An 18,502-nucleotide genomic window follows, 5' to 3' on the forward strand; every position below is an offset into this window, starting at 1 on the left:
CAACGATAGGCTGCCAACCGTAATGCACGCAGGATCGGTTACTGAATCCGGTACAGCGTGTTGAGGGGCTTGTTGATTGTCTATGACAGAGCTTAATCATTATTCGAATAAAACAGAAAGTAGTGATACATGCAGCATTCGTGCTTGGCGACGCAACAAACAAGCGAGAAACTAGAGCTCTCTAGCTAACCCTAGGACCCTACGTATGTACATATAGTAACTTCATGGGATGACTGATACAAAAAGAATGCCGATGGACATGAAGCGCGGTTGCACTCACAGGCCAATTCACAAACAGAATAATCCCAATAAATAAAAAAAACGACCTGCTAACACAGTGTAGCGCTGCTGAGCAATCGGTCACGGGTAGACGGAGGAGGCCGATTATGCTATGTCGTCTTTTCGTGCTGTGTTGAAACGCGCTGTAGTGAAACAACTACACCAATTAGTAGTTTCCAGGTTGCATAGTCAGAGTTGTACGTACCAAAATCCTCAAGGCTCCTCTGCTTCTGTTTTCGCTTGAGTAGCTTCCCGTGCATGAGACTGTCAAATCTTTGGCTTCCTTGCAAGACGTAATAGACACCTGCCATGATGCAAAAGATACCAAAAGAGAAAGCCCAAACACGGACAACGGCAACGATGTTGGTTCTTCCACCAACAAACCATCCGAATATTGTGAAGCATGTCGCAAGGATGTCTACGACAAAGATAGCGCCCGCCAGCTGCCATGAAGGGATCGATGACCAGAAGGGACCATTGGCGCGAGTGATGAAGATGAGCCAATTTTCTGTCAATGTAATCTCGAGAAACAGAATAGGGTCCCGTTGTCCATGGTTCTGAACGATGCCACCGCTGACGCCTTGCTGCTCACCGGTAAGGTAAGGCAGCATGGTTGTCATAGTGATCCAAGTCCCCACGGCAAGAATGACACCAAGTAGGATCGACATGCCCCAGAGCTTGGGCAGATTCCATTTGACTGGAGTTTTGCTGTATGGTGCATTGTCGTAGGCAATAGCTAGCGTTGCTATAGCACTGTTAGCGTAAGAAGATGGATTTGTGCACAGGTTGCTTACCAATGTCAGCAAAGATGGCAATGAACACGACCAGCTGGAGGTTTAGTGATTCATTCAGAATGGCAATCCATAGACCGAGGAAAATTTCAAGGTGAAGCGAAAGGGCAATGCGATACACAACGTAGGCATACATGCGATGGAAGATTTGCCGCGATGTCTTCAGAGCGTCGATGATGGCTGAAAGACCAGGAGCGAGAAAGACGATATCAGCAGCTGAACAAGCAGCGTCCGAAGCTCCCTGAACGGCGATACCGGTGTCTGCCTTCTTCAGGGACGGCGCGTCATTCACACCATCACCCGTCATTGCAACAAGGTAGCCTCTTTGTTGCAAGATCTCAACAACATTAAACTTGTGCTGTGGAAACACCTCAGCAAAGCCGTCGGCGCCTTCGACGAAATCATAAAACTCGGAGCCGGGCATCTCGCCACCGCCACTGAGACCAAGCTTCTCAGCATCGAAAATATTTGTGCCTAATGCAGTGTCAGATTGGTCCACGTGTCGTTTGTTCTAATTGCGCCCTTACCCAGGCCGAGCTGTCGGGAAGTTTCTCGTGCAATCCCAACGGCATCCCCAGTAAGCATCTTGATAGACAGGCCCAAGGACTTGGCTTCGTTGATAGTTCGGTAAGTGTCGTGGCGCGGAGGATCTGAGCAAGGCATTATGCCGAGAATCTCCCATCCTTCCTCTTCCCGCTTGCGAGCGACACCAAGCGAGCGAAAGCCGCGCGTAGCAAACTCGGCAACCTTGTTCTTGTAGGCCAATTCGACATTTTCAGGAATGGGATGGTCTTCCTCGACAGTGCGAAGGACAAATAGCGGTGCACCTTTGACGCATGTTATGCGTTCACCCTGGGGAGACTCCACAATGGCTTGTACCTTTTTGGATACGGGGTCAAATGGATGGAAGTGAATGACCTTGTACTTGCTCAAGACATGCTTTGCGCGCGGGTAGTATCGTAGAGACTTGAGAAACGCCTTGTCAATGGCGTCGATGCCTTTCTTCTTACGTGAAGCGGCCAGGCAAGCGGTTAGCATCAGATCTTCCGGGTCGACGCCGGGTACGGTATATGGGTCGGCCAAGGAAAGTTTGTTCTTGGTCAGGGTTCCGGTCTTGTCTGAACAGAGTATTTCGACCCCGGCAAGCGACTCTATAGCAGAGAGCTTTTGGACAATGGCCTGCTTCTTGGCAAGGTATGCAGCACCCACTGCCATTGTTGTTGTTACAACGGCAGGAAGACCGACAGGCACTCCGACGATGGTGATGGCGAGTGTGAAGCGGAGGATTTTAATTATGTCGTTTGACCTGTAGAAGGAACTGATCCAAACAACCAGGAGGGATACAATGACAAGGACCAACAGTATAGTGCCAATGTCGTGCAGCACCTGGGTGAAGTGCCCCGACCCGCTGGATGCGCTGGCGACAAGCGAGGCAGCTCGGCCAACAAAGGTCGAGTCGCCCGTAGCTGTGATGACGATGAAAGCCTCTCCGCGTTTTACCGCCGAGGAAGCGTAGCAGGTATCTCCTCGGTGTTTATCGACGGCCAGTGATTCGCCCGTGATGGACGACTGGTCGACTTGTATGAAGGCATTTTCAGTAACAATGCGTCCGTCGGCCGGGACAATGACACCTTCTTCCACCTGCAGGATATCGCCGGGCACGACATCAGGAGCTTCAATCTCGACCAGGGCGCCATCGCGCAACACGGTGGCCTTGAGCGCGAGGGTTTTCTTCAGCTCCTCGACAATGGAGCCGGCCTGAAATTCTTGGATGAAGCCAACACTGGCATTGAGGAGCAGCAAGCCGCAAATGACGCCAAAGTCCACCCAGTCCTTGAGGCCCGCTGCGAGGATGGCGGCCGCCTCCATGACAAATTGAATGGGGCCAACGAAAAACATGAAGAATTTGATCCAGTTGTTGGTCTTCTCCTCTGGGGGGGCAGGTCAGCAAGCAGGCGCAGGCAACGAGTGAAAGGAGGCGATACCTTTCATCTTGTTTTGGCCAAACTTTTTTCGGCGGACGAGCACCTCGGCGGACGTCAGGCCAATGCGCGTGTCGGTCTGGAGAAGTTCCTCTGGGATGATGCGCGCGCCGCCGGGCTGTTGGATTTCCTCCTCTTCGTAGTCGGCATTGTCGCCGTCCTGCGACTCTAGGTCCTCGATGAGCTGGTCAATGTCCTCGTCCTCGTCGTCCTCGAAATCCAGGCCGTGCGTGGGGATGCTCTTTTCCTGGAAATGGTACTTGTCGTAGGGCCGGCCATTGGATGCATGGATGTCGTCGCCGTGCGGCGACGTTCCATCGGTAGACTATGGGCTGTCAGCCTCCATGGGGATACGTGGCTGATGTAATAATCATAATAGCCTGAGACGGGAGCCTACCTCGGACATGGTGGTGACGGTGACAGTAGACGGCCGGCTGGAGGGAAGAATTGACGGGTTCCTGTTGCGGCGTGATGGCGGAGCGCCTGTCCAGTCTAGGATGCGGCCGTCGCCCGCGCAGGCGCGCGCGCCTGGTGTTGTCGGTGGGGAGGGACGCTCAAGGCTGCGATGGGCGCGGGGGGCTGTGGCCTCGGTGTATTGAGGCGACGCTCTGGCAGCGGTGCAAACCCCACGGGATTGCACAAGAGACAGAACATGCTAATCAAGAACGGGGGAGGCTAATCCGTTTGGTGCAGTGCCGAGGGGGGGCAGATCACGTCAAGAGCGGCGGTGCCAAGACGGAGGCCCAGTGGCGTTTGGTTTGGCGTGCTGCCCCTCTCTCGCTCTGGCCAGGCGGCGCATTGCCCGTCGCCTTCAACGGCGGCCTTGTTACTGCTGCGACCACGGTACGCTGCCCATTGCGTTTCAACACCTCCATCCATGTTGCCTGCCGCTGCTTACTACTGCTACTAGGGCCTGGTCGGCTGCCATGCGCGGCGCAATAATCCTTGTCCCACTGCTCAACGTCGCCCCGCCCCAGTCTCATCATTGGCAACCCCCCCGGCCAGGGCACATGTGCATGTACGGACAGTATTGCCTGCGCAGACGGCCATGGAGACTTTTGCTTCGGTCGCAGCTGACGGCCCGGATGCTTTCTTTTTCTTCTGCCACAAGAGCGGGATTAAACGCATGGCCTGGGCGGCTTGGCTAAGACCAGCTCACCTGCAATACACGTACAGCATGACTGCACTGCACTGCAGCCTATCCTGTGCCAAAGCCAACCGGCTCGCCGACCATGTGAGACTGGCAGAGGGGGCATGCTCTTGGTAGCAGTAGTGCCACCACAAAAGGGTCCCGTGTACCTCGAGATGCATGCATTCCGACCACCACGGCGAGGCTACACTGGCGTCGTTATGCCTTGGTCTCGGCAGGCGTAGTGTATCTACACCTACACATACATGTCTACGCGTGAGGACTGACGGCGCAACACGGCGTACCATGAGCACTTTTCCCCCCATGCTGCTTCCAAGGACGTTCCTTGTCGTGGAGCATGGCGCCGACGATCCTTGGCGGCGGTATGGTATGATTGGCGCATGTTGACTGAAACCACAGCGAGTTCCTTGGGCACGACGACTGACGACGCCGTGGTGGGTGGGGCGGATGCACGATCCAAATCTGGCTGCATGCTAGTGCTAGTACGACGTCTCTCCACGTCTCTCGCATCCCCCCCCGTCACGTGCAACATGGGCACGTTTGAACACCCGTCGTCCTGCCACGCGAGTGCATGCACGGCCATCGCTCGACCCCAGGGCAGCAGCCGGTGACTGATCATGTATTCTAATATGCATCCTAGTACTTTTCCAAGCATACTGTGAGAATAAGCAGCTTACACCTTTCAACATGTCCGTATGCGCCCCCACCCCCTCCAGAGAAACAAACAAAGAAAAAAGCCCTTTTCCAAAAACCACACAAACACCATCCTGCGCTTTGGCCGGGGCATCGCATACCCCATCAAGTAGCCATACGCCTAAACGGAGTCTTTTGTGAAGCCACCTTGCCAGGGATCCTGCCCCTAGTCGTCACAACTACCGTGATGGCTGTCCATGCGCCAACAGAGTAGGTAGAAGTGCAACATGCCGTCGCCATGCACAATCTCGTCGTCGACTTTGGCGTTGCAGTCGAGAATGAAGGCATGCTGCGTTCCTCCCGCATCTGTCGTGGTCCGTCTCCAATGTAGATCAACTTGGTAATGTACCAGACATCCAGAGAACAAACAAATCAGCAAAAGTCGACTCGCGCGTCTGCTTCATTTTACAAGTCGTCAATGTCGTAGTAGTCGTCAAAGCCGTATGGGGGGCGTCGCAGCTGGGGTCTCGCCCACCCATTGCCCACGTCATCGTCATCCTTCTCACTGTCTGGCGAGGTCCAAATGATTACTTTGTTTCGCACTCTCCACGTCCTCTTGTTGAATCTGGCTTTCATGTCGCGCTCTTTGCCGTAGCCGGGAGATTTCTGGCCAACATCTACCTTGTCGCCACGCCTAACCAGCACAAGCAATGCTCTTCGCGCACCAGCGCCCCTGGTCAGTTCTTCGTCGTCGACCCGGCCAAAGTCGTCGAGTTCGTGCTCCTCTGGGTTCTGCTCGAACGGCTCGCGCCTGAGCGGGTCAAGCACGGAAGCGCAGTCGTCTTCGTCTATGGCCCTGAACACCTGCACAGAGGATCCCGACCCGTCTCCGTCCCGGCCCACCAGCCTCTTGTTCCAGGACCTGGGCTGGGGCTGGCGACGGATATCGCCCGTCTCGCGGGATCCATGGCTCCGCGAAGGACTGAAGCCAAGCATGCGCGAGCTACGAGTGATATAGCGGAGCTCTCTCCATCCATTGCCACGGTTGACCAGGTTGGTCAGCGCATCGTACTCTGGCGCAGCCGGCGCAACGGCAAAGATGGTCAGGCAGTCGAGGCGGAGTGCGGGGAGCAGCTGGAAGATGGACTCGTGGCGGTACATGAGGTCATCGAAGCCCTTGAGATAGCGCATCATGGGGGAGCCGATGAGGCGCACATGACGGATCCTGGACACGGTCGACTCGGGCAACTCGGCCAGCTTGTTGAGCATCGTCTGGGGGTCCTCAAAGTTGAAGAGCACGCGCTGCATCCAGAGGTCGCGTGTCTCGACGTTGATCTGGCGGCACACGCGTAATAGGGCCAGCGAATGTGGGGCAGGCTTGAGGTACCGCTCGCCATGGCGGGGTGTGTAGCGCATGCCGAACGTCAGCCTCGTCGAGTTGAAGACCAGCTCCCAGATCTCGTCGCGGAGCTCTCGCGGCAGCTGCAGCAGGCGGCTCGAGTCGTTGATGCCCCTGTCATCACTCATCGAGATGCGCTTCGAGGTTGTCGGGCGGGTCTGGTTGTACCAGCGATAGCGGCGGCCGCCCTTGGGCGCGATGAAGTAGTCTTCGTCCTGGATCATCATCTTGACAAGACGCGGCCGTGCATTGAAATCCAAAAGGCCATGGATAGCCCGCGCTCAGCCATGGGGATTGGCCGGTTGATAAGTACCGCCCTGGTGGTGGTGGTGGTGGGCGCCAAGCAGCTCCCGACTTTACCGTCACACGACAGCCGTCCTAGTCGCCTGGCAATCTCGACTCAGCCACCTTCCATCTCCACCTCGTTGGGACGACTACTCCACTCTGCTATCTTGACTTTGCCAATACCGTCAAAATGCCGCGCCCGGCCCCGACCATGCCGCTCCTGTCCGTCATGTTCAGGTGCCTGGTGCCAATCACCCTCCCGCCGCCCAGGTCCTATTAGTGGCTTTGCACCGCGCGCACCCGTCCTGCCACGACGACTCCCATACACCATCCTGAGACCCGACCATGGACCCAGCACCCGCCCCGGACCCCTCACCGACAACCGCGTCCCATTTCTGCATTAACCGCTGGTCTGGATATCCCTGTCCTCAAAGCCCCGCCAAGCATCTCCACACTCAACCCAGCTGCGCTGTTTACACCTACGTACAGCGCTATGCCTCATTCATGCCGGTACGCCGTAAGCTCAGGATGCATGTTTACAACCGAGCCTTCCACCGGGACAACTCGGGTGCCCTTTTCCATGGTCTCTGCACCGGTTTTCCGCCCTATGGTGCGGTCGTGTGCGTGCTCCATGGCTCCATCCAAGCCCTAGTGTATTCATAGATCGATATGCTGTCCCGGCCCCGTGGGTGCTCCGGAGCCGCATCGTAGCCTCTGGAGCCGAATTTTCCCATCCTGGCTGTAATCGACATTGTCGGGTCAGCCTCCAGTGCCACACGGCGTCGAGAACAATGCCTTCCGCCTTACCCTCTCTTTCCGGCATGGCGGCCAGACGTACTGGTACCCTATGGCCGCCCCGCTGCATATACGCGGCCAGAATCAGTACATGGTTGGATCCACTCACTTATTGAAAGCCTCTTACTAAGGCACGGAACCACATAAGTCTGACACGGCAACGCCGTCGACTGACAGAATACCCGGCATGGAGGAACTGGCCTGACTCGACTCTCGCCAAGCAGCACAGTGTGTCGGTATACTCTTTGCGGAATCGCCCATTCCCCCGGTTGCATACGCATGTGCGATATCCAGAGAGTTCGAGAATGAAACGCAAGGTGGTAGGCCGCACGGAGCTCTATGCAGGATAGAGTTGAGCACGTCACCATCACATGCCACGCAATCTCAGCAAGTGCATGGTTCGAAACTACCTCTTGCCGTGTCCTAGTACTCTTGTCTCCTCTCGCCATTCTCCGGAATAAGCTTCAGGCGGTTACACCATGTACACGTCAAACTGCGATTTGTCAATCACTCAAGCGTCGCGAACTAGGATCATGGTCTTGCGCCCATCGCAGGGATACCACCAGAGTGGCTACCGACCAAGAAAATAAACCAAGAAAAATACTAGGTACAGCAGACAAACAGGCATGTAAAGCTACGACCATGGCAAATGACGTCTTTTACTAGTATGCGACTAATGCAACAGGACGATCACGGACCGGACCACGACCGGACCAAGACCTAAACCTTTGCACATCGTCACTAATAAGTTATCACCACCCGTGATTAGCCGACATGGATTCAAACAGAGCTTGTTCCTGTGCAAGTACACGTAGTGCACCAAGAGCTGAATGCGATGAAGAAAAGGAAAGTTGACCTCTTGGCTGTGGAAACACGGGCTGCAGTCGGTATTACTAAGACAATCGAGCAGCTGCAGACTGTGTGAATAGTGCAATCAGTGGTATTGCGTATATCACTGCTGGTTTAGATACCCGAGACTTTTTCCTCAACTATAGGCCAGTAGTAACCAAGCAGCTGCATGTGATCCGCTTGCCAAGACTGTGGTAGTGGCATACTTGGATTACGGTACCAGCGGGAGGGCGGGAATAGAGGGAATGAGCCATGTTGGCGGGTAAGCGTGGCAGGTTCTTGCAAATTGAAGACGACTTATTGGTGGTGATCGTCAGGCACAATTACAATTGCAATCATCTAGAGCCGTGTAGGTCTAGCTTGATTCTGCGTCCCTCGAGTGCCAATGTTCGCATACTGCTACCAATACCACACACATGATGACATCATCATGTTCACACTTTCACTTGTTCACCTCCTTCGTAACCGACTGCCCACAGCCCACGGATCATACGGATGCGTTCGAAGGTGCTAGTAATACTGCAAACGTGGACCGTGGCTCAGCAGGCTTTCGGCACATGATGCATTCGCCACGATGACGCACTCGCACTCGTATGGTCATTCTCACCCGCGGCGGTGCAGGGTATTACCCCATCACTACAACCCCGCGATCTAACAGACTTTGCGATAACCTCTGCATCACCTACGTCGAGCCAGACTTAGAGAACCCTACACCGCTGAATACACAGCATGGCGGAATTCGCACCTCCACAGGTACGCATGTCCCTGCAGCATGACAACAGCAACTTGCTCGGCAGCGGATGGTCACGGCTAACACTGCGCGCAGGGCCCTCCTCCGCCAAAGGTGCCCGAAGGCTGGAAAGCCGTCTGGAACACACAGTACAGCGAATGGTTCTACGTAAACATCTATACGAAACAGTCACAATGGGAAAAACCAACTGAGCCCGTTTATCCTCCTGGCGAAGCACCCCCTCCTGGCCCCCCTCCAGGTGCCCCTCCTAACCAAGCTGCATCTCCAGTCGGTGAAGCGGTAGGTGGTGTCCCTGCAGGCGGCAGCGAAAAGGGCGCTCTTGGCAGTAACAATCCATATGCGAATATTGATGAGGACGAGAAACTCGCAAGGAAACTTCAAGAAGAGGAAGAATCGCGCGCCCGCGGAGCCTCGAATGATTATTACAACCAGCCGGTCCAGAGCCAACCGCCACAGTACGGTGGCTATGGCCAGCCAAGTCCAAGCCCGTTTCCACAGGCGCAGCAGCAGGATAGTTATGGCCAGGAAAGGGGAAGCAAGGGGAAGGGCTTCCTAGGCAAGATTTTTGGAAAGTCCAATGGCTCGTCACACTCGCCGTCCCCACAAGGCTACCAGCAACAGCAGTATGGCTATGGACAGCCAGCCTATGGCCAGCAAGGCTACGGCCAACCTGTTGGAGGATACTACGGTGGAGGTGGAGGCTATGGGCGACCGATGGGTGGCGGCATGCCTATGGGTGGGGGCATGGGTGGCAGACGTCCCGGTGGAAGTGGTATGGGCGGTATGGCTCTTGGAGCCGGAGGTGGCCTGCTAGCTGGTGGTCTCATAGGCTCAGCACTGGCAGGTGACCACGGCGATACCTATGTCGAGAACAATTATGGTGACGATGGCGGTGACATGGGTGGTGATATGGGTGGTGATATGGGCGGCGATATGGGCGGGGACTTCTAAGCCCTGTTACGAGGATTCGGGTTCTCTCTTTCCTTTGTCCGCATGTAGATACCTAACCAACTTTACATATGATTCTGTAGTAATGTATTTGCTCTCCTTGGAGAAGACTGTACTTGTATTGAGTACTTTGACTGAGTACCTTATCGAGTACTCTGCAGCCTTCAGCGTCGGCACCACCGACCTATGACGTACCTGTGTAATCGGTCCAATACCCACCGAAAATGCCAGACGATCAACACCACACATTCTGCTCACCAACCTCTTCATGCTGAGAGCCTCTTCGCGCCTAGCAACCACCATGGCAAACGAGCAGCAAAAAAGAAACATTGTCATTGTTGGTACATGTCATCGGCTTCCGCTTTGCACAGCAATCCCAGGCTGATTGAACGCTTTTCCAGGTGGCGGTATCATCGGAGCAACCACAGCATACTTTCTCTCACACCATCCAAACTTCAACCGAGAAAGAGACTCAATCACTCTCCTCGAAGCAACCAAGATCGCCGGCGGTGCATCCGGAAAAGCAGGCGGCCTCCTGGCCCTGTGGGCGTACCCCAGCTGCCTCGTGCCCCTAAGTTACCGGCTCCACCAAGAACTTGCCGCGAAGCACGATGGCGCAAACCGCTGGGGCTACCGCGCCGTGCACTGCGGGCAAATCGAAATGTACGGTGTTCTCGCAAAGCACAAGAGCGCAAACACGACCAAACAAGAAGACTCGGTGAGCCTGCAAAAACGAACTCAACATGCAATCAGCTTGCTGCGCGCTGCCGGCGTCCCCAAAGACCTCGACTGGATCGCGGCCGACGGCATCCAGACCTACGAGGAAATGGGGACCCCAGCTACAACAGCACAGGTCCATCCGTTCCACTTCACCACGGCCATGGCGCAGCTGGCCGAAGAAAAAGGCGTGCGGATTCTCTACGGCACTGCAACTAGCATCGACCAGGAAAACGGCAGCGTGACATCAGTCTCGTACACGAGCAAAGACTCGTCCTCCTCCACCTCTTCCTCTTCCTCCAGCGAAGAAACATGTAAAATCACCGCCGACACGGTCATTCTAACCGCCGGCCCCTGGACCCAAGCCGTGTGGAACGCGGCCCCGATTTCCGCCATGCGAGCGCACAGCGTCACAATCCGGCCCTCGAGACCCGTTTCCGCATATGCGCTTTTCACCGCAATCGACATGCCACGCAGTGGCAATAGCAAGCGCAGCGAGACAGTCACACCAGAGATCTACGCGCGGCCCAACCAGGAAGTCTACGCGTGCGGCGAAGGCGATTTGGTAGTGCCCTTGCCCGCGTCGACGCATCTCGTTGAATGCGATGAGACGCGCTGCCAGGCTATTGTCGACCAGGTCTCGGCTATCTCTGAGGAGCTGCGCGATGGACACGTCACGGCCAGACAGGCGTGTTACCTGCCCAATGTGAGTCGTGGAGGCGGGCCTCTGGTCGGCAGGACGAGCGTAAAGGGCTTGCTCATGGGTGCTGGGCATACGTGTTGGGGCATTCAGAATGGGCCTGGCACGGGCAAGTTGCTGAGTGAAATCGTGTTTGACGGCGAGGCGACGAGCGCCGATATTGCGACTTTGGATCCGAGGAAATTTGGCGTCTGAGATAATTGCTCGTGTGCAGTTATTAGTGGACTGGTTGTATGTAGACAGAATCGAGCTTCACAATGACTACCAAGTACTCACTCCCGAGAAACCCGTGAGGCCAAAGTCAAAGTTGAACTCTCGCAAATCAAAGCGCACAAGAACCAAGTTCCATTTTGGTTTTTTGGCCTTTCTTTTTTTTTTGCAGTGGACCCCTAGGAAATCAGCAACAAATTCCTTCCTTCGCCTAGCTTGCCGCGCGACTCCAACCCTAGCCTGAAAGCCTGATCCTATTCTATTCTATCAAGAAGATAACTCAAGCCCGCACTTCCTCCCGGACCCCCGTGCAGCCCCCTCCCTCGCCGGTTTCAAATGTCGTCCAAGTCCTCATCGTCGGCCTTGCTCTTCTTTCCATCACCGTTCAGCCTATCCATGCGCACATCCTCGTACCTCCTAGAGTCGTTTGCACTGCCACTCATAGCCATGGCCTGGCGGCCGGCGTCGGAGCTCTCGAGGAAAGTACGGAGCCTTTCCTTGCCGACCTCCAGACCCTGTTGCGAGGCGGCGTTGGCCATGCGTGCCATGGGACCCCATAGGTTAAGCGTGTAGGTGACGTAGGCACCGATGCCTAGTAGGATGAGAAAGATGAAGTATACGGGGTTGCGGAGAACTATAATGTGTCAGTACCGTTATCTAGATTAATCAAGGGAGCAGTGAAGATGCATACCGGCCACTATCTCGTTCCAACCCAGCGCAAGGAGTAAGCCGTAGAAATATAATGGGACTTGAGTGATGCCGCCAATCGCACTACGCTTGGCTTCAACATAGACCCCATCTGCGGTCTTCTTGAAGCGGACAAGCAGATCGGCCTGCTTGGCGTCGGATAAGATTGTCATTTCTTCTTCCAACGTCTTGCCCTCTTCATCGTCAACGCCGCCAATGGGCGTCAGATCGTCCTCGTCTGCTGGAGTTACAGAAGCTGGTGCTTCTCCGATCCAGACATCGAGCGGCGGAGCCTTTGACGTCGCCGCAAGCTTGAAACGGGCGAGGAGCGGGATCACAGTGATTGTGGACTCGCGCGCCTTGGTGTAGATACCCTCAATGTCGTCTGTGGGTCTCCATATTCTCGGCACACCGTGATCATCGTAGCGGAACTTGTCTTCAAAGTTTTCCCGGAGCTTCAACAGAATGTTGCCCTCCATGACTTCCTCGTCGAGTTTTGCACGAAGCACAGCCCAAGACTTGCGCCGTAATCTCCACAGACCGACTTCCACCTCCTCGGGACTAGCATCGAAGCTGGAAGCTCGGTCGGTGAACCGCTTTTCGGCACTGGAGACAGTTTCCGTGAAGATGGTCCAGACCCGATCCCAGAGATCCTTCTCTGATGGAGGTCGGTCGCCGTTCTCAGGCGCGCCAGAACCGCCTCGGCCTGATCCGAGCTTGTTGAACTCTAGTCCAACCGACTCGTCCAAACGTGAGCGTACCCAGCGTTCGATCCGAGTGGCTAGGCGTCTCATCTCTTCCTTGCGGAGACGGCCAGAGACATCGTCCAGCTCCTTCTTGTAGTTCTTCAGTTCATTCTCGTAGCTACTCCAGCTGGCGCCCTCAATAGCCATTGCCTTTGCATCCTCCTCAAATTGGGAGAGTGCCTTCTTCTTTTCTGAATCGACAATCTGAGCAAAGTCATATGAACCTCCTTTCTTCTGGCCGCTCTTTACTGCAGCACTAACGGCTTCGGTAAAGTTCTCCACGCCAGCTTTGTGAGCAGACATGAGCTGCTTTTGGAACAATGCCTTCAAGCGGGTATCAACCTTGGCCTCAAGCTCTGCCTGCTTTCGCTTGTAGACGCCCTTGTGGTATCGGCTGGCATTGGTATCGAAGTCCTTGAGGACCTTTGTTCGCGCTGCGTTCATGACGGATCCAAGGTCAGGGATGACAGAGAATGTCCCTGCTCGAGCAGCTTCGGCCTGCTTGTCTTCTAGGGGCGTGATCTTCTCGTCAAAGGCAACGAGCACCTCTCTCGAAATTTCATCACATCGGAACTGGGCTAGGAGCTCTTGCTGCGTTGGCAGATCCAAGTCCTTGTTGTGCACAATCTGATCCCAGACGCCCTCTGCATAGGTAGAAAATCCATCGGCAGGTATCCGGCGATGGTACTGAGGTAGGAAAATAGGTGCGGTTGATTCGTCAATGAGCCCACTCTTTCTTGGGTCACTGTACCCTTCTTTAAACCTTGCGCTGAGCTGCGTGACTGCCTCGTCAAACTTTTCCGGCTGCAAAATCTTGTGTGGCAATGCAACAAAGGCAAAGTCAAAGTAGTCTTCTATCCGCGAGCTCTCGAGACCGTTGGGTTTCGAAATGGTCGACCACAGTTTGGACAGGTCTTGTATTAGGGTATTTTGTAGGTTCTTGAGAGGTGTGGTGCCGATGTGGTCGCGGATGACGAAGAATAGGAGAGACTTTGGAGTGGATCTGACAGGGCGGTCAGCACGAGACATGTGGTGCAAACACGGTCGAGAGACTCACTGGCTGTCCTTGACAAAGAGCTGCAAGTTGACTTCAAAAACGGTCTTGAGCAGGCCCATGTTGGCGCCCTGGTACAGTCCGACTTGGTGTTCCCAGATGTTGACGATGAGGACCTCGCTCGTGGCCAGGGCGAAAAGAGCACTCTTGCGCTCAAAGTCCTGGTCCTCGCCTCGCTCTCTGCCGTCGGTACCCTCGACGTCCATGACGAGAATGTTCTCGGCCATGCTCGAGCCGCCCTCCTCACGCTTGTTCTTGCTCATCCAGATTCCCTTTGTGGTTTGGCGACGCTCCTGCTCCGACATGACGCCAAATTGGGTGCCGAAGAGGTGGTTGAGGAGCGTAGACTTGCCCGTGGATTGCGAGCCAAAGACAGAAATGAGGTGGTAGTTGAAGCCAGCGGGGATGACTTTCTCAACACTGAGGTACGACGACAGATTTCCGCTGCATGGCGAGTAGACATTAGCATTGAGGGCGCCCCCAAACACCGTGGATCGAGCGACACGACATACTTGAACATCTTGTCCTCGTCAATGACCTGGATGCCATGCTCGTAGGACTGCTTGTCGGCATTGTCGCCCACGCCTGCAAAGTGCGAGTTCATCATGAGAGACGGTGAGGTGTGGTGCTTGACGTTGCTGGGGCGGCTCTGGCCGTTGGGCTTGAGCTGTTCGTCGGCCATGGATACCTGTTTTGCAGTCCAGCCACGGGCTGCACGTGGGCACGGGAAGAATGCTGTGGTGGCAGGGTGGTAGGAGTGAAAGCTGGCCGTTGATGTCACAGGCCGACCGCCTACTGGGGGGGCCGCCTGGCGCCATTCGCCCCTGCACCCTAGGCCCGACGCTCGCACTCGCTTACCAAACTCGCCGTGGTGGTGATTGCGGTGCAAATGACGGCCTGCCGCATCATGTCCTCCGTTTTGCTTCTGCCTGCACGCCGCCACGGGCACATGCGAGCCTGTTGCTCTCCCCAGCTGCTCCGTGGACCACGCGGGTCAAGAGGAGGCGCCGAGGAGGGAGGGGGGGGGCGTTGTGCGGGCATGACCACTACGCTAAGTACCGTGGTCTTGGCATCGACGTGACACGAGCACCACGGCCACAAGACAGCATCACAACCACAAAACACGTACATATGCGAATACGCCCCAGACTAGAAATTACGATACCCCTTCCCGCCGCTGACCATATCCGCACTGATCTTGCCGATTTCCTCGCTGTTTGCAACCCACGCCTTGGTCGCATCCCGCCACACTCGACTGCCAAACTTGCTCTTGCACCAATCCAGCAGCCTCTCCGCCTCGTCTCGGATCCTCTGTTCAATCTGCGCCCCCTCTCCGTCTCTGCTTTGGCCTTGCTTCTGTCTTCTAAACGCCTCGACCGCGTCGATAAGCCACCCAGGGTGTTGGCCGCCGTAGACAAATTTGACGAGCGAATCGGACACGTGCGAGTTGCTACCGACTTGCTCTACAATCTCGGAATCTAGTCTTTGGCCTTCCTCCTTGCGCTTAGGCTGGTAGCCCTCGCATGCGTCCGAGACGTCGCTTATCCATGCGCGTGCGTTGTTGAAGTCGCCTTCAGCGCGATGCAAGATGCCGTGGAGCAGCATCCCCTCGACAGCTGGCGGCGCCTGCATATGTCGCACCAGAAAGTGTGCAGATGGCAAGTCGTGGTTCAGGATATGCAGCAGAGCTTCAATCGTGGGATGAACTTGTAGGTCTGCAATGATTGCCGTGAGCTGCGCCTCCTGGGGTTTCTTGGGTGCATGTGCAAGACATGTGGTTGACATGAGCTTGTGTGTTATCGAGTCCAATTGCTGTGCAACATCCGAGTCCATTGTATCATCAGAGGCCGAAGGTGAGTCGATACTAGCACGTACGAAAACCAAAGCAGAAAAATACAGATGACAGAGCGGCAACATCCAAGGCCATATGCACTGTAGAAACAACTCGTTAGCTCCATCGCAAAGATCTCTGACGTGCTTCATGCACGGTGCTGCATCCATCCAGAAGCGCAGACGTCATGGATCGTGGACCCTGAAATTCATAATCTTGCATTCAGAAGCATGCATGTTTGGAGACCAGCGAATAAGCTCAGTAACCGAAGAGTCTATTTGAGCAAACTTATTTCCCTCAAGTGTGTTCCATGCTAGTAGTACGCGCCGCTGCTTAACCGCCCAACTGCAAACATGAAACCTAGTCATACAAAAAGTCGTTGATATAGGGTAAAGAAAAGACGATGACAATGCTGCTCCACAACGCCTGCAAATGAGGACCAAGGTCCTGGACATGTGAACAAAGCCCATCCGAGCGTCGCCGTGCTTGGGCGGGCCAAGCTGTTCGAGAAAGATGAGGAGGTACTAGTCTTTTTTGTAGGCCTTTTCCTTGTTCTGATACTCTTCCCTCTCTTCTTTCTTGTTGGCAGCATCCCGGTGCTACTTGGCCTGGTGCTCCTTTCTCAGGGCAGCGGCCTTGCGCTCCTTCTGGCGCTGCTCTTCAGCCTCGACCATTTCTGTGTCGTCCAAGTCAGCTTGTTGTTTTGCACATGTCGAATGAAAGCATCATACCTCTCCACTGGTCCTCACCAGCGTACCTCTCATGGTGGATCTTCTTCTCGATAACGTGCTTGTGTTCAGGGTCGTTAGGATCAATGATTTTAATAGTCTCCCATCTTCCCTTGCCCTTGGCCGCATCTGCTCCCTCAATAGCAAAGCTGCCGAGCAACGCAGCCAGTGTGCCACCCTGAGCATACATACGCGCCTGCACCAGCTTCTGCGATTTGCTCAGGTAAGGGTTGCGGTTGACAAAATGCCATGACCCGGCCATGGACGCAACCCAGAAGCCAAAGAGGAGTGGGTATCGGTTTTCTGTCGCCCAATCCTTCGCGCGCTGGAGCGGGGTTCTGTTGGATTCGAGAAGGGCTTCTCGCTGCTGTTCACGCTCGATCTGGCGTTTCTTTTCAGGGGTGTGCTCGATGTCGTATTGCGCGGACGCTCTGTCGGCGGCGATGACGGCTAGATTTTCGTGGTCAGACTTGAAGTTTTTTTTGGGACAGAAGAAGTGTGGGTGGCTTTGGACATACCGACAAAGGTTCCGGTTGAAGCCACAAGGAATGCGCGGAATGGCACAGTGAGGGCTCGGAAAGAGTGGTAGCGTCTGCTCGCGGCGAGGACACCTGCGGCACCTATCGCTGTGCCAATAACACCTCCTATTGTGCCGCCCCTGACGGTAGCACTGGTCTTGGTTAGCAGAAGCCAATGATGGTTATTCTTTGCGTGTGCGCCACTTACTTGTAGTGCGCATCCTCCTCTTCCTTGGTGAGAACCTTCATCTTGACTTGTGTGGGTGGGCTATGTGTGTATGTGTGTGTGGCAAGTGTGAATTGGCGGGTGAGGCTACGAAGAATAGAATGCCTGTTGCGCGAGGTAAGAGGGTTGTTTGTCGCGGGGGTTAGGTGTGCTTGAAAAATGTCCAAAGACCCCTCCAGCGGCGCACGGCGACTTATTAAAAGATGGTGCAGCAGTCAAGCCTACACCATGGTGACGTGGCCGAGCTTCCGGCATCGCTAGGCCCTGTCCCTGTCCCGCCCGAGAGCCCTACCACTACAAATCTGCTGGGCCGATTATTCTGCGCGCCCGCAGATCAGGTCATCAATGCATGACCTCACAAACACTCTGTTCTTACGCCGCGACACAAGCCACAAGCCGCCGCCTCTAGACGGCTAATGATGAGTAAGGCCGTATAAGCCATGCCTCTGGTTTGTTGCATGTCGGCAACGCGCCCTCACTCGCATGTTGCGTGCAGCTCGCCGAAGCGGCATCTCCATAGATGCCGCCTCGTCGCCGCCTCTGCACCTTTGGTCACCTTACAATACTTAGGCCCGAGATTCGTTGCTAATATGCGCCTACTCCATCGTCTAGATGCTGTCCAGAGTGCCCTTGCCTCCAGCCCTATTCTCGCTGCATCTGTGCTACCGTCTGGACAAATCTCCTTGATGCCCCAGGTGTCGCTCGCTCGTGCGAGCACGTCCGAAAAGCCTCCGAACTCCGTGCAATCTCCAACCTTCCCCGAACTTTGGCAGCCCCAGTCCCCGAACGCTGCCGTCTGGCGGCAACATCGGGGTTTTCGTCCTCTCGGCCATAATATCTCATGCATAATCCCATTATTCGCGCGTTGCATACAAAGAAAAATGCATACATTCTCCCGTAAACACTGCCATTATCACACTACCATTATCGTCCTGCCATTAAGGCCCCATTTGGCCTGTTTTCGCTCACAAGCCTAATTATGTCGGCACAATCCAGCTCGCTGTTTCCTATCCTTTCACCATTCCCTTGCTAACCTGCCCAAGTAACTTCCGACTGATGAAAATGCAATGCTAAACAAGAAAAGACATATACGCCCATAACCCGTGTTCACCAAGTGATGCTGTCCCAAGCAAAAGCAAGGAATACGTACTTATGCTCATCTTAAGCCAATGGATCTGACAATCTTTTCGACATTGATCTTAGCTTTTGGGCATATCCACGAT

General features: G+C 55.0%; 7 protein-coding genes across 7 annotated transcripts; 2 read left to right on the plus strand and 5 right to left on the minus strand.

Moving 5' to 3' along the window:
* Positions 1-116: 116 nt before the first annotated feature.
* Positions 117-3,619, minus strand: SETTUDRAFT_149176 (uncharacterized protein). Its single transcript, XM_008025737.1, has 6 exons — positions 3,450-3,619; positions 3,056-3,377; positions 1,598-3,001; positions 1,074-1,544; positions 485-1,024; positions 117-436 (listed from the first exon to the last, which is right to left on the minus strand). The coding sequence occupies exons 1-6, from the start codon at positions 3,456-3,458 to the stop codon at positions 390-392; spliced, it is 2,793 nt and encodes a 930-aa protein (XP_008023928.1). The 5' UTR covers positions 3,459-3,619; the 3' UTR covers positions 117-389.
* A 1,681-nt stretch (positions 3,620-5,300) lies between these two features.
* Positions 5,301-6,461, minus strand: SETTUDRAFT_107021 (uncharacterized protein; the record flags this gene model as incomplete). The annotated part of the gene is made up of 1 exon (XM_008025738.1): positions 5,301-6,461. One exon carries the CDS (start codon positions 6,459-6,461, stop codon positions 5,301-5,303), a length of 1,161 nt encoding a protein of 386 aa, XP_008023929.1.
* A 2,358-nt stretch (positions 6,462-8,819) lies between these two features.
* Positions 8,820-9,970, plus strand: SETTUDRAFT_168401 (uncharacterized protein). The gene is made up of 2 exons (XM_008025739.1): positions 8,820-8,916; positions 8,990-9,970. Exons 1-2 carry the CDS (start codon positions 8,893-8,895, stop codon positions 9,863-9,865), a joined length of 900 nt encoding a protein of 299 aa, XP_008023930.1. The 5' UTR covers positions 8,820-8,892; the 3' UTR covers positions 9,866-9,970.
* A 193-nt stretch (positions 9,971-10,163) lies between these two features.
* On the plus strand, positions 10,164-11,530 carry SETTUDRAFT_149183 (uncharacterized protein; the record flags this gene model as incomplete). Its single annotated transcript, XM_008025740.1, has 2 exons — positions 10,164-10,203; positions 10,264-11,530. The coding sequence occupies 2 exons, from the start codon at positions 10,164-10,166 to the stop codon at positions 11,472-11,474; spliced, it is 1,251 nt and encodes a 416-aa protein (XP_008023931.1). The 3' UTR covers positions 11,475-11,530.
* A 67-nt stretch (positions 11,531-11,597) lies between these two features.
* SETTUDRAFT_168403 (uncharacterized protein) lies at positions 11,598-14,715 on the minus strand. Its single transcript, XM_008025741.1, has 4 exons — positions 14,489-14,715; positions 13,980-14,420; positions 12,181-13,925; positions 11,598-12,123 (listed from the first exon to the last, which is right to left on the minus strand). The coding sequence occupies exons 1-4, from the start codon at positions 14,656-14,658 to the stop codon at positions 11,822-11,824; spliced, it is 2,658 nt and encodes an 885-aa protein (XP_008023932.1). The 5' UTR covers positions 14,659-14,715; the 3' UTR covers positions 11,598-11,821.
* Positions 14,716-15,125: 410 nt separating this feature from the next.
* Positions 15,126-15,809, minus strand: SETTUDRAFT_107251 (uncharacterized protein; the record flags this gene model as incomplete). The annotated part of the gene is made up of 1 exon (XM_008025742.1): positions 15,126-15,809. The coding sequence occupies one exon, from the start codon at positions 15,807-15,809 to the stop codon at positions 15,126-15,128; it is 684 nt and encodes a 227-aa protein (XP_008023933.1).
* Positions 15,810-16,043: 234 nt separating this feature from the next.
* Positions 16,044-17,416, minus strand: SETTUDRAFT_168404 (uncharacterized protein). Its single transcript, XM_008025743.1, has 4 exons — positions 17,262-17,416; positions 17,054-17,205; positions 16,539-16,985; positions 16,044-16,483 (listed from the first exon to the last, which is right to left on the minus strand). Exons 1-4 carry the CDS (start codon positions 17,300-17,302, stop codon positions 16,407-16,409), a joined length of 717 nt encoding a protein of 238 aa, XP_008023934.1. The 5' UTR covers positions 17,303-17,416; the 3' UTR covers positions 16,044-16,406.
* Between the last annotated feature and the right edge of the window lie 1,086 nt (positions 17,417-18,502).

Source organism: Exserohilum turcica (genome assembly GCF_000359705.1).
Source record: "Exserohilum turcica Et28A unplaced genomic scaffold SETTUscaffold_15, whole genome shotgun sequence".
Lineage (NCBI taxonomy): Eukaryota > Fungi > Ascomycota > Dothideomycetes > Pleosporales > Pleosporaceae > Exserohilum > Exserohilum turcicum.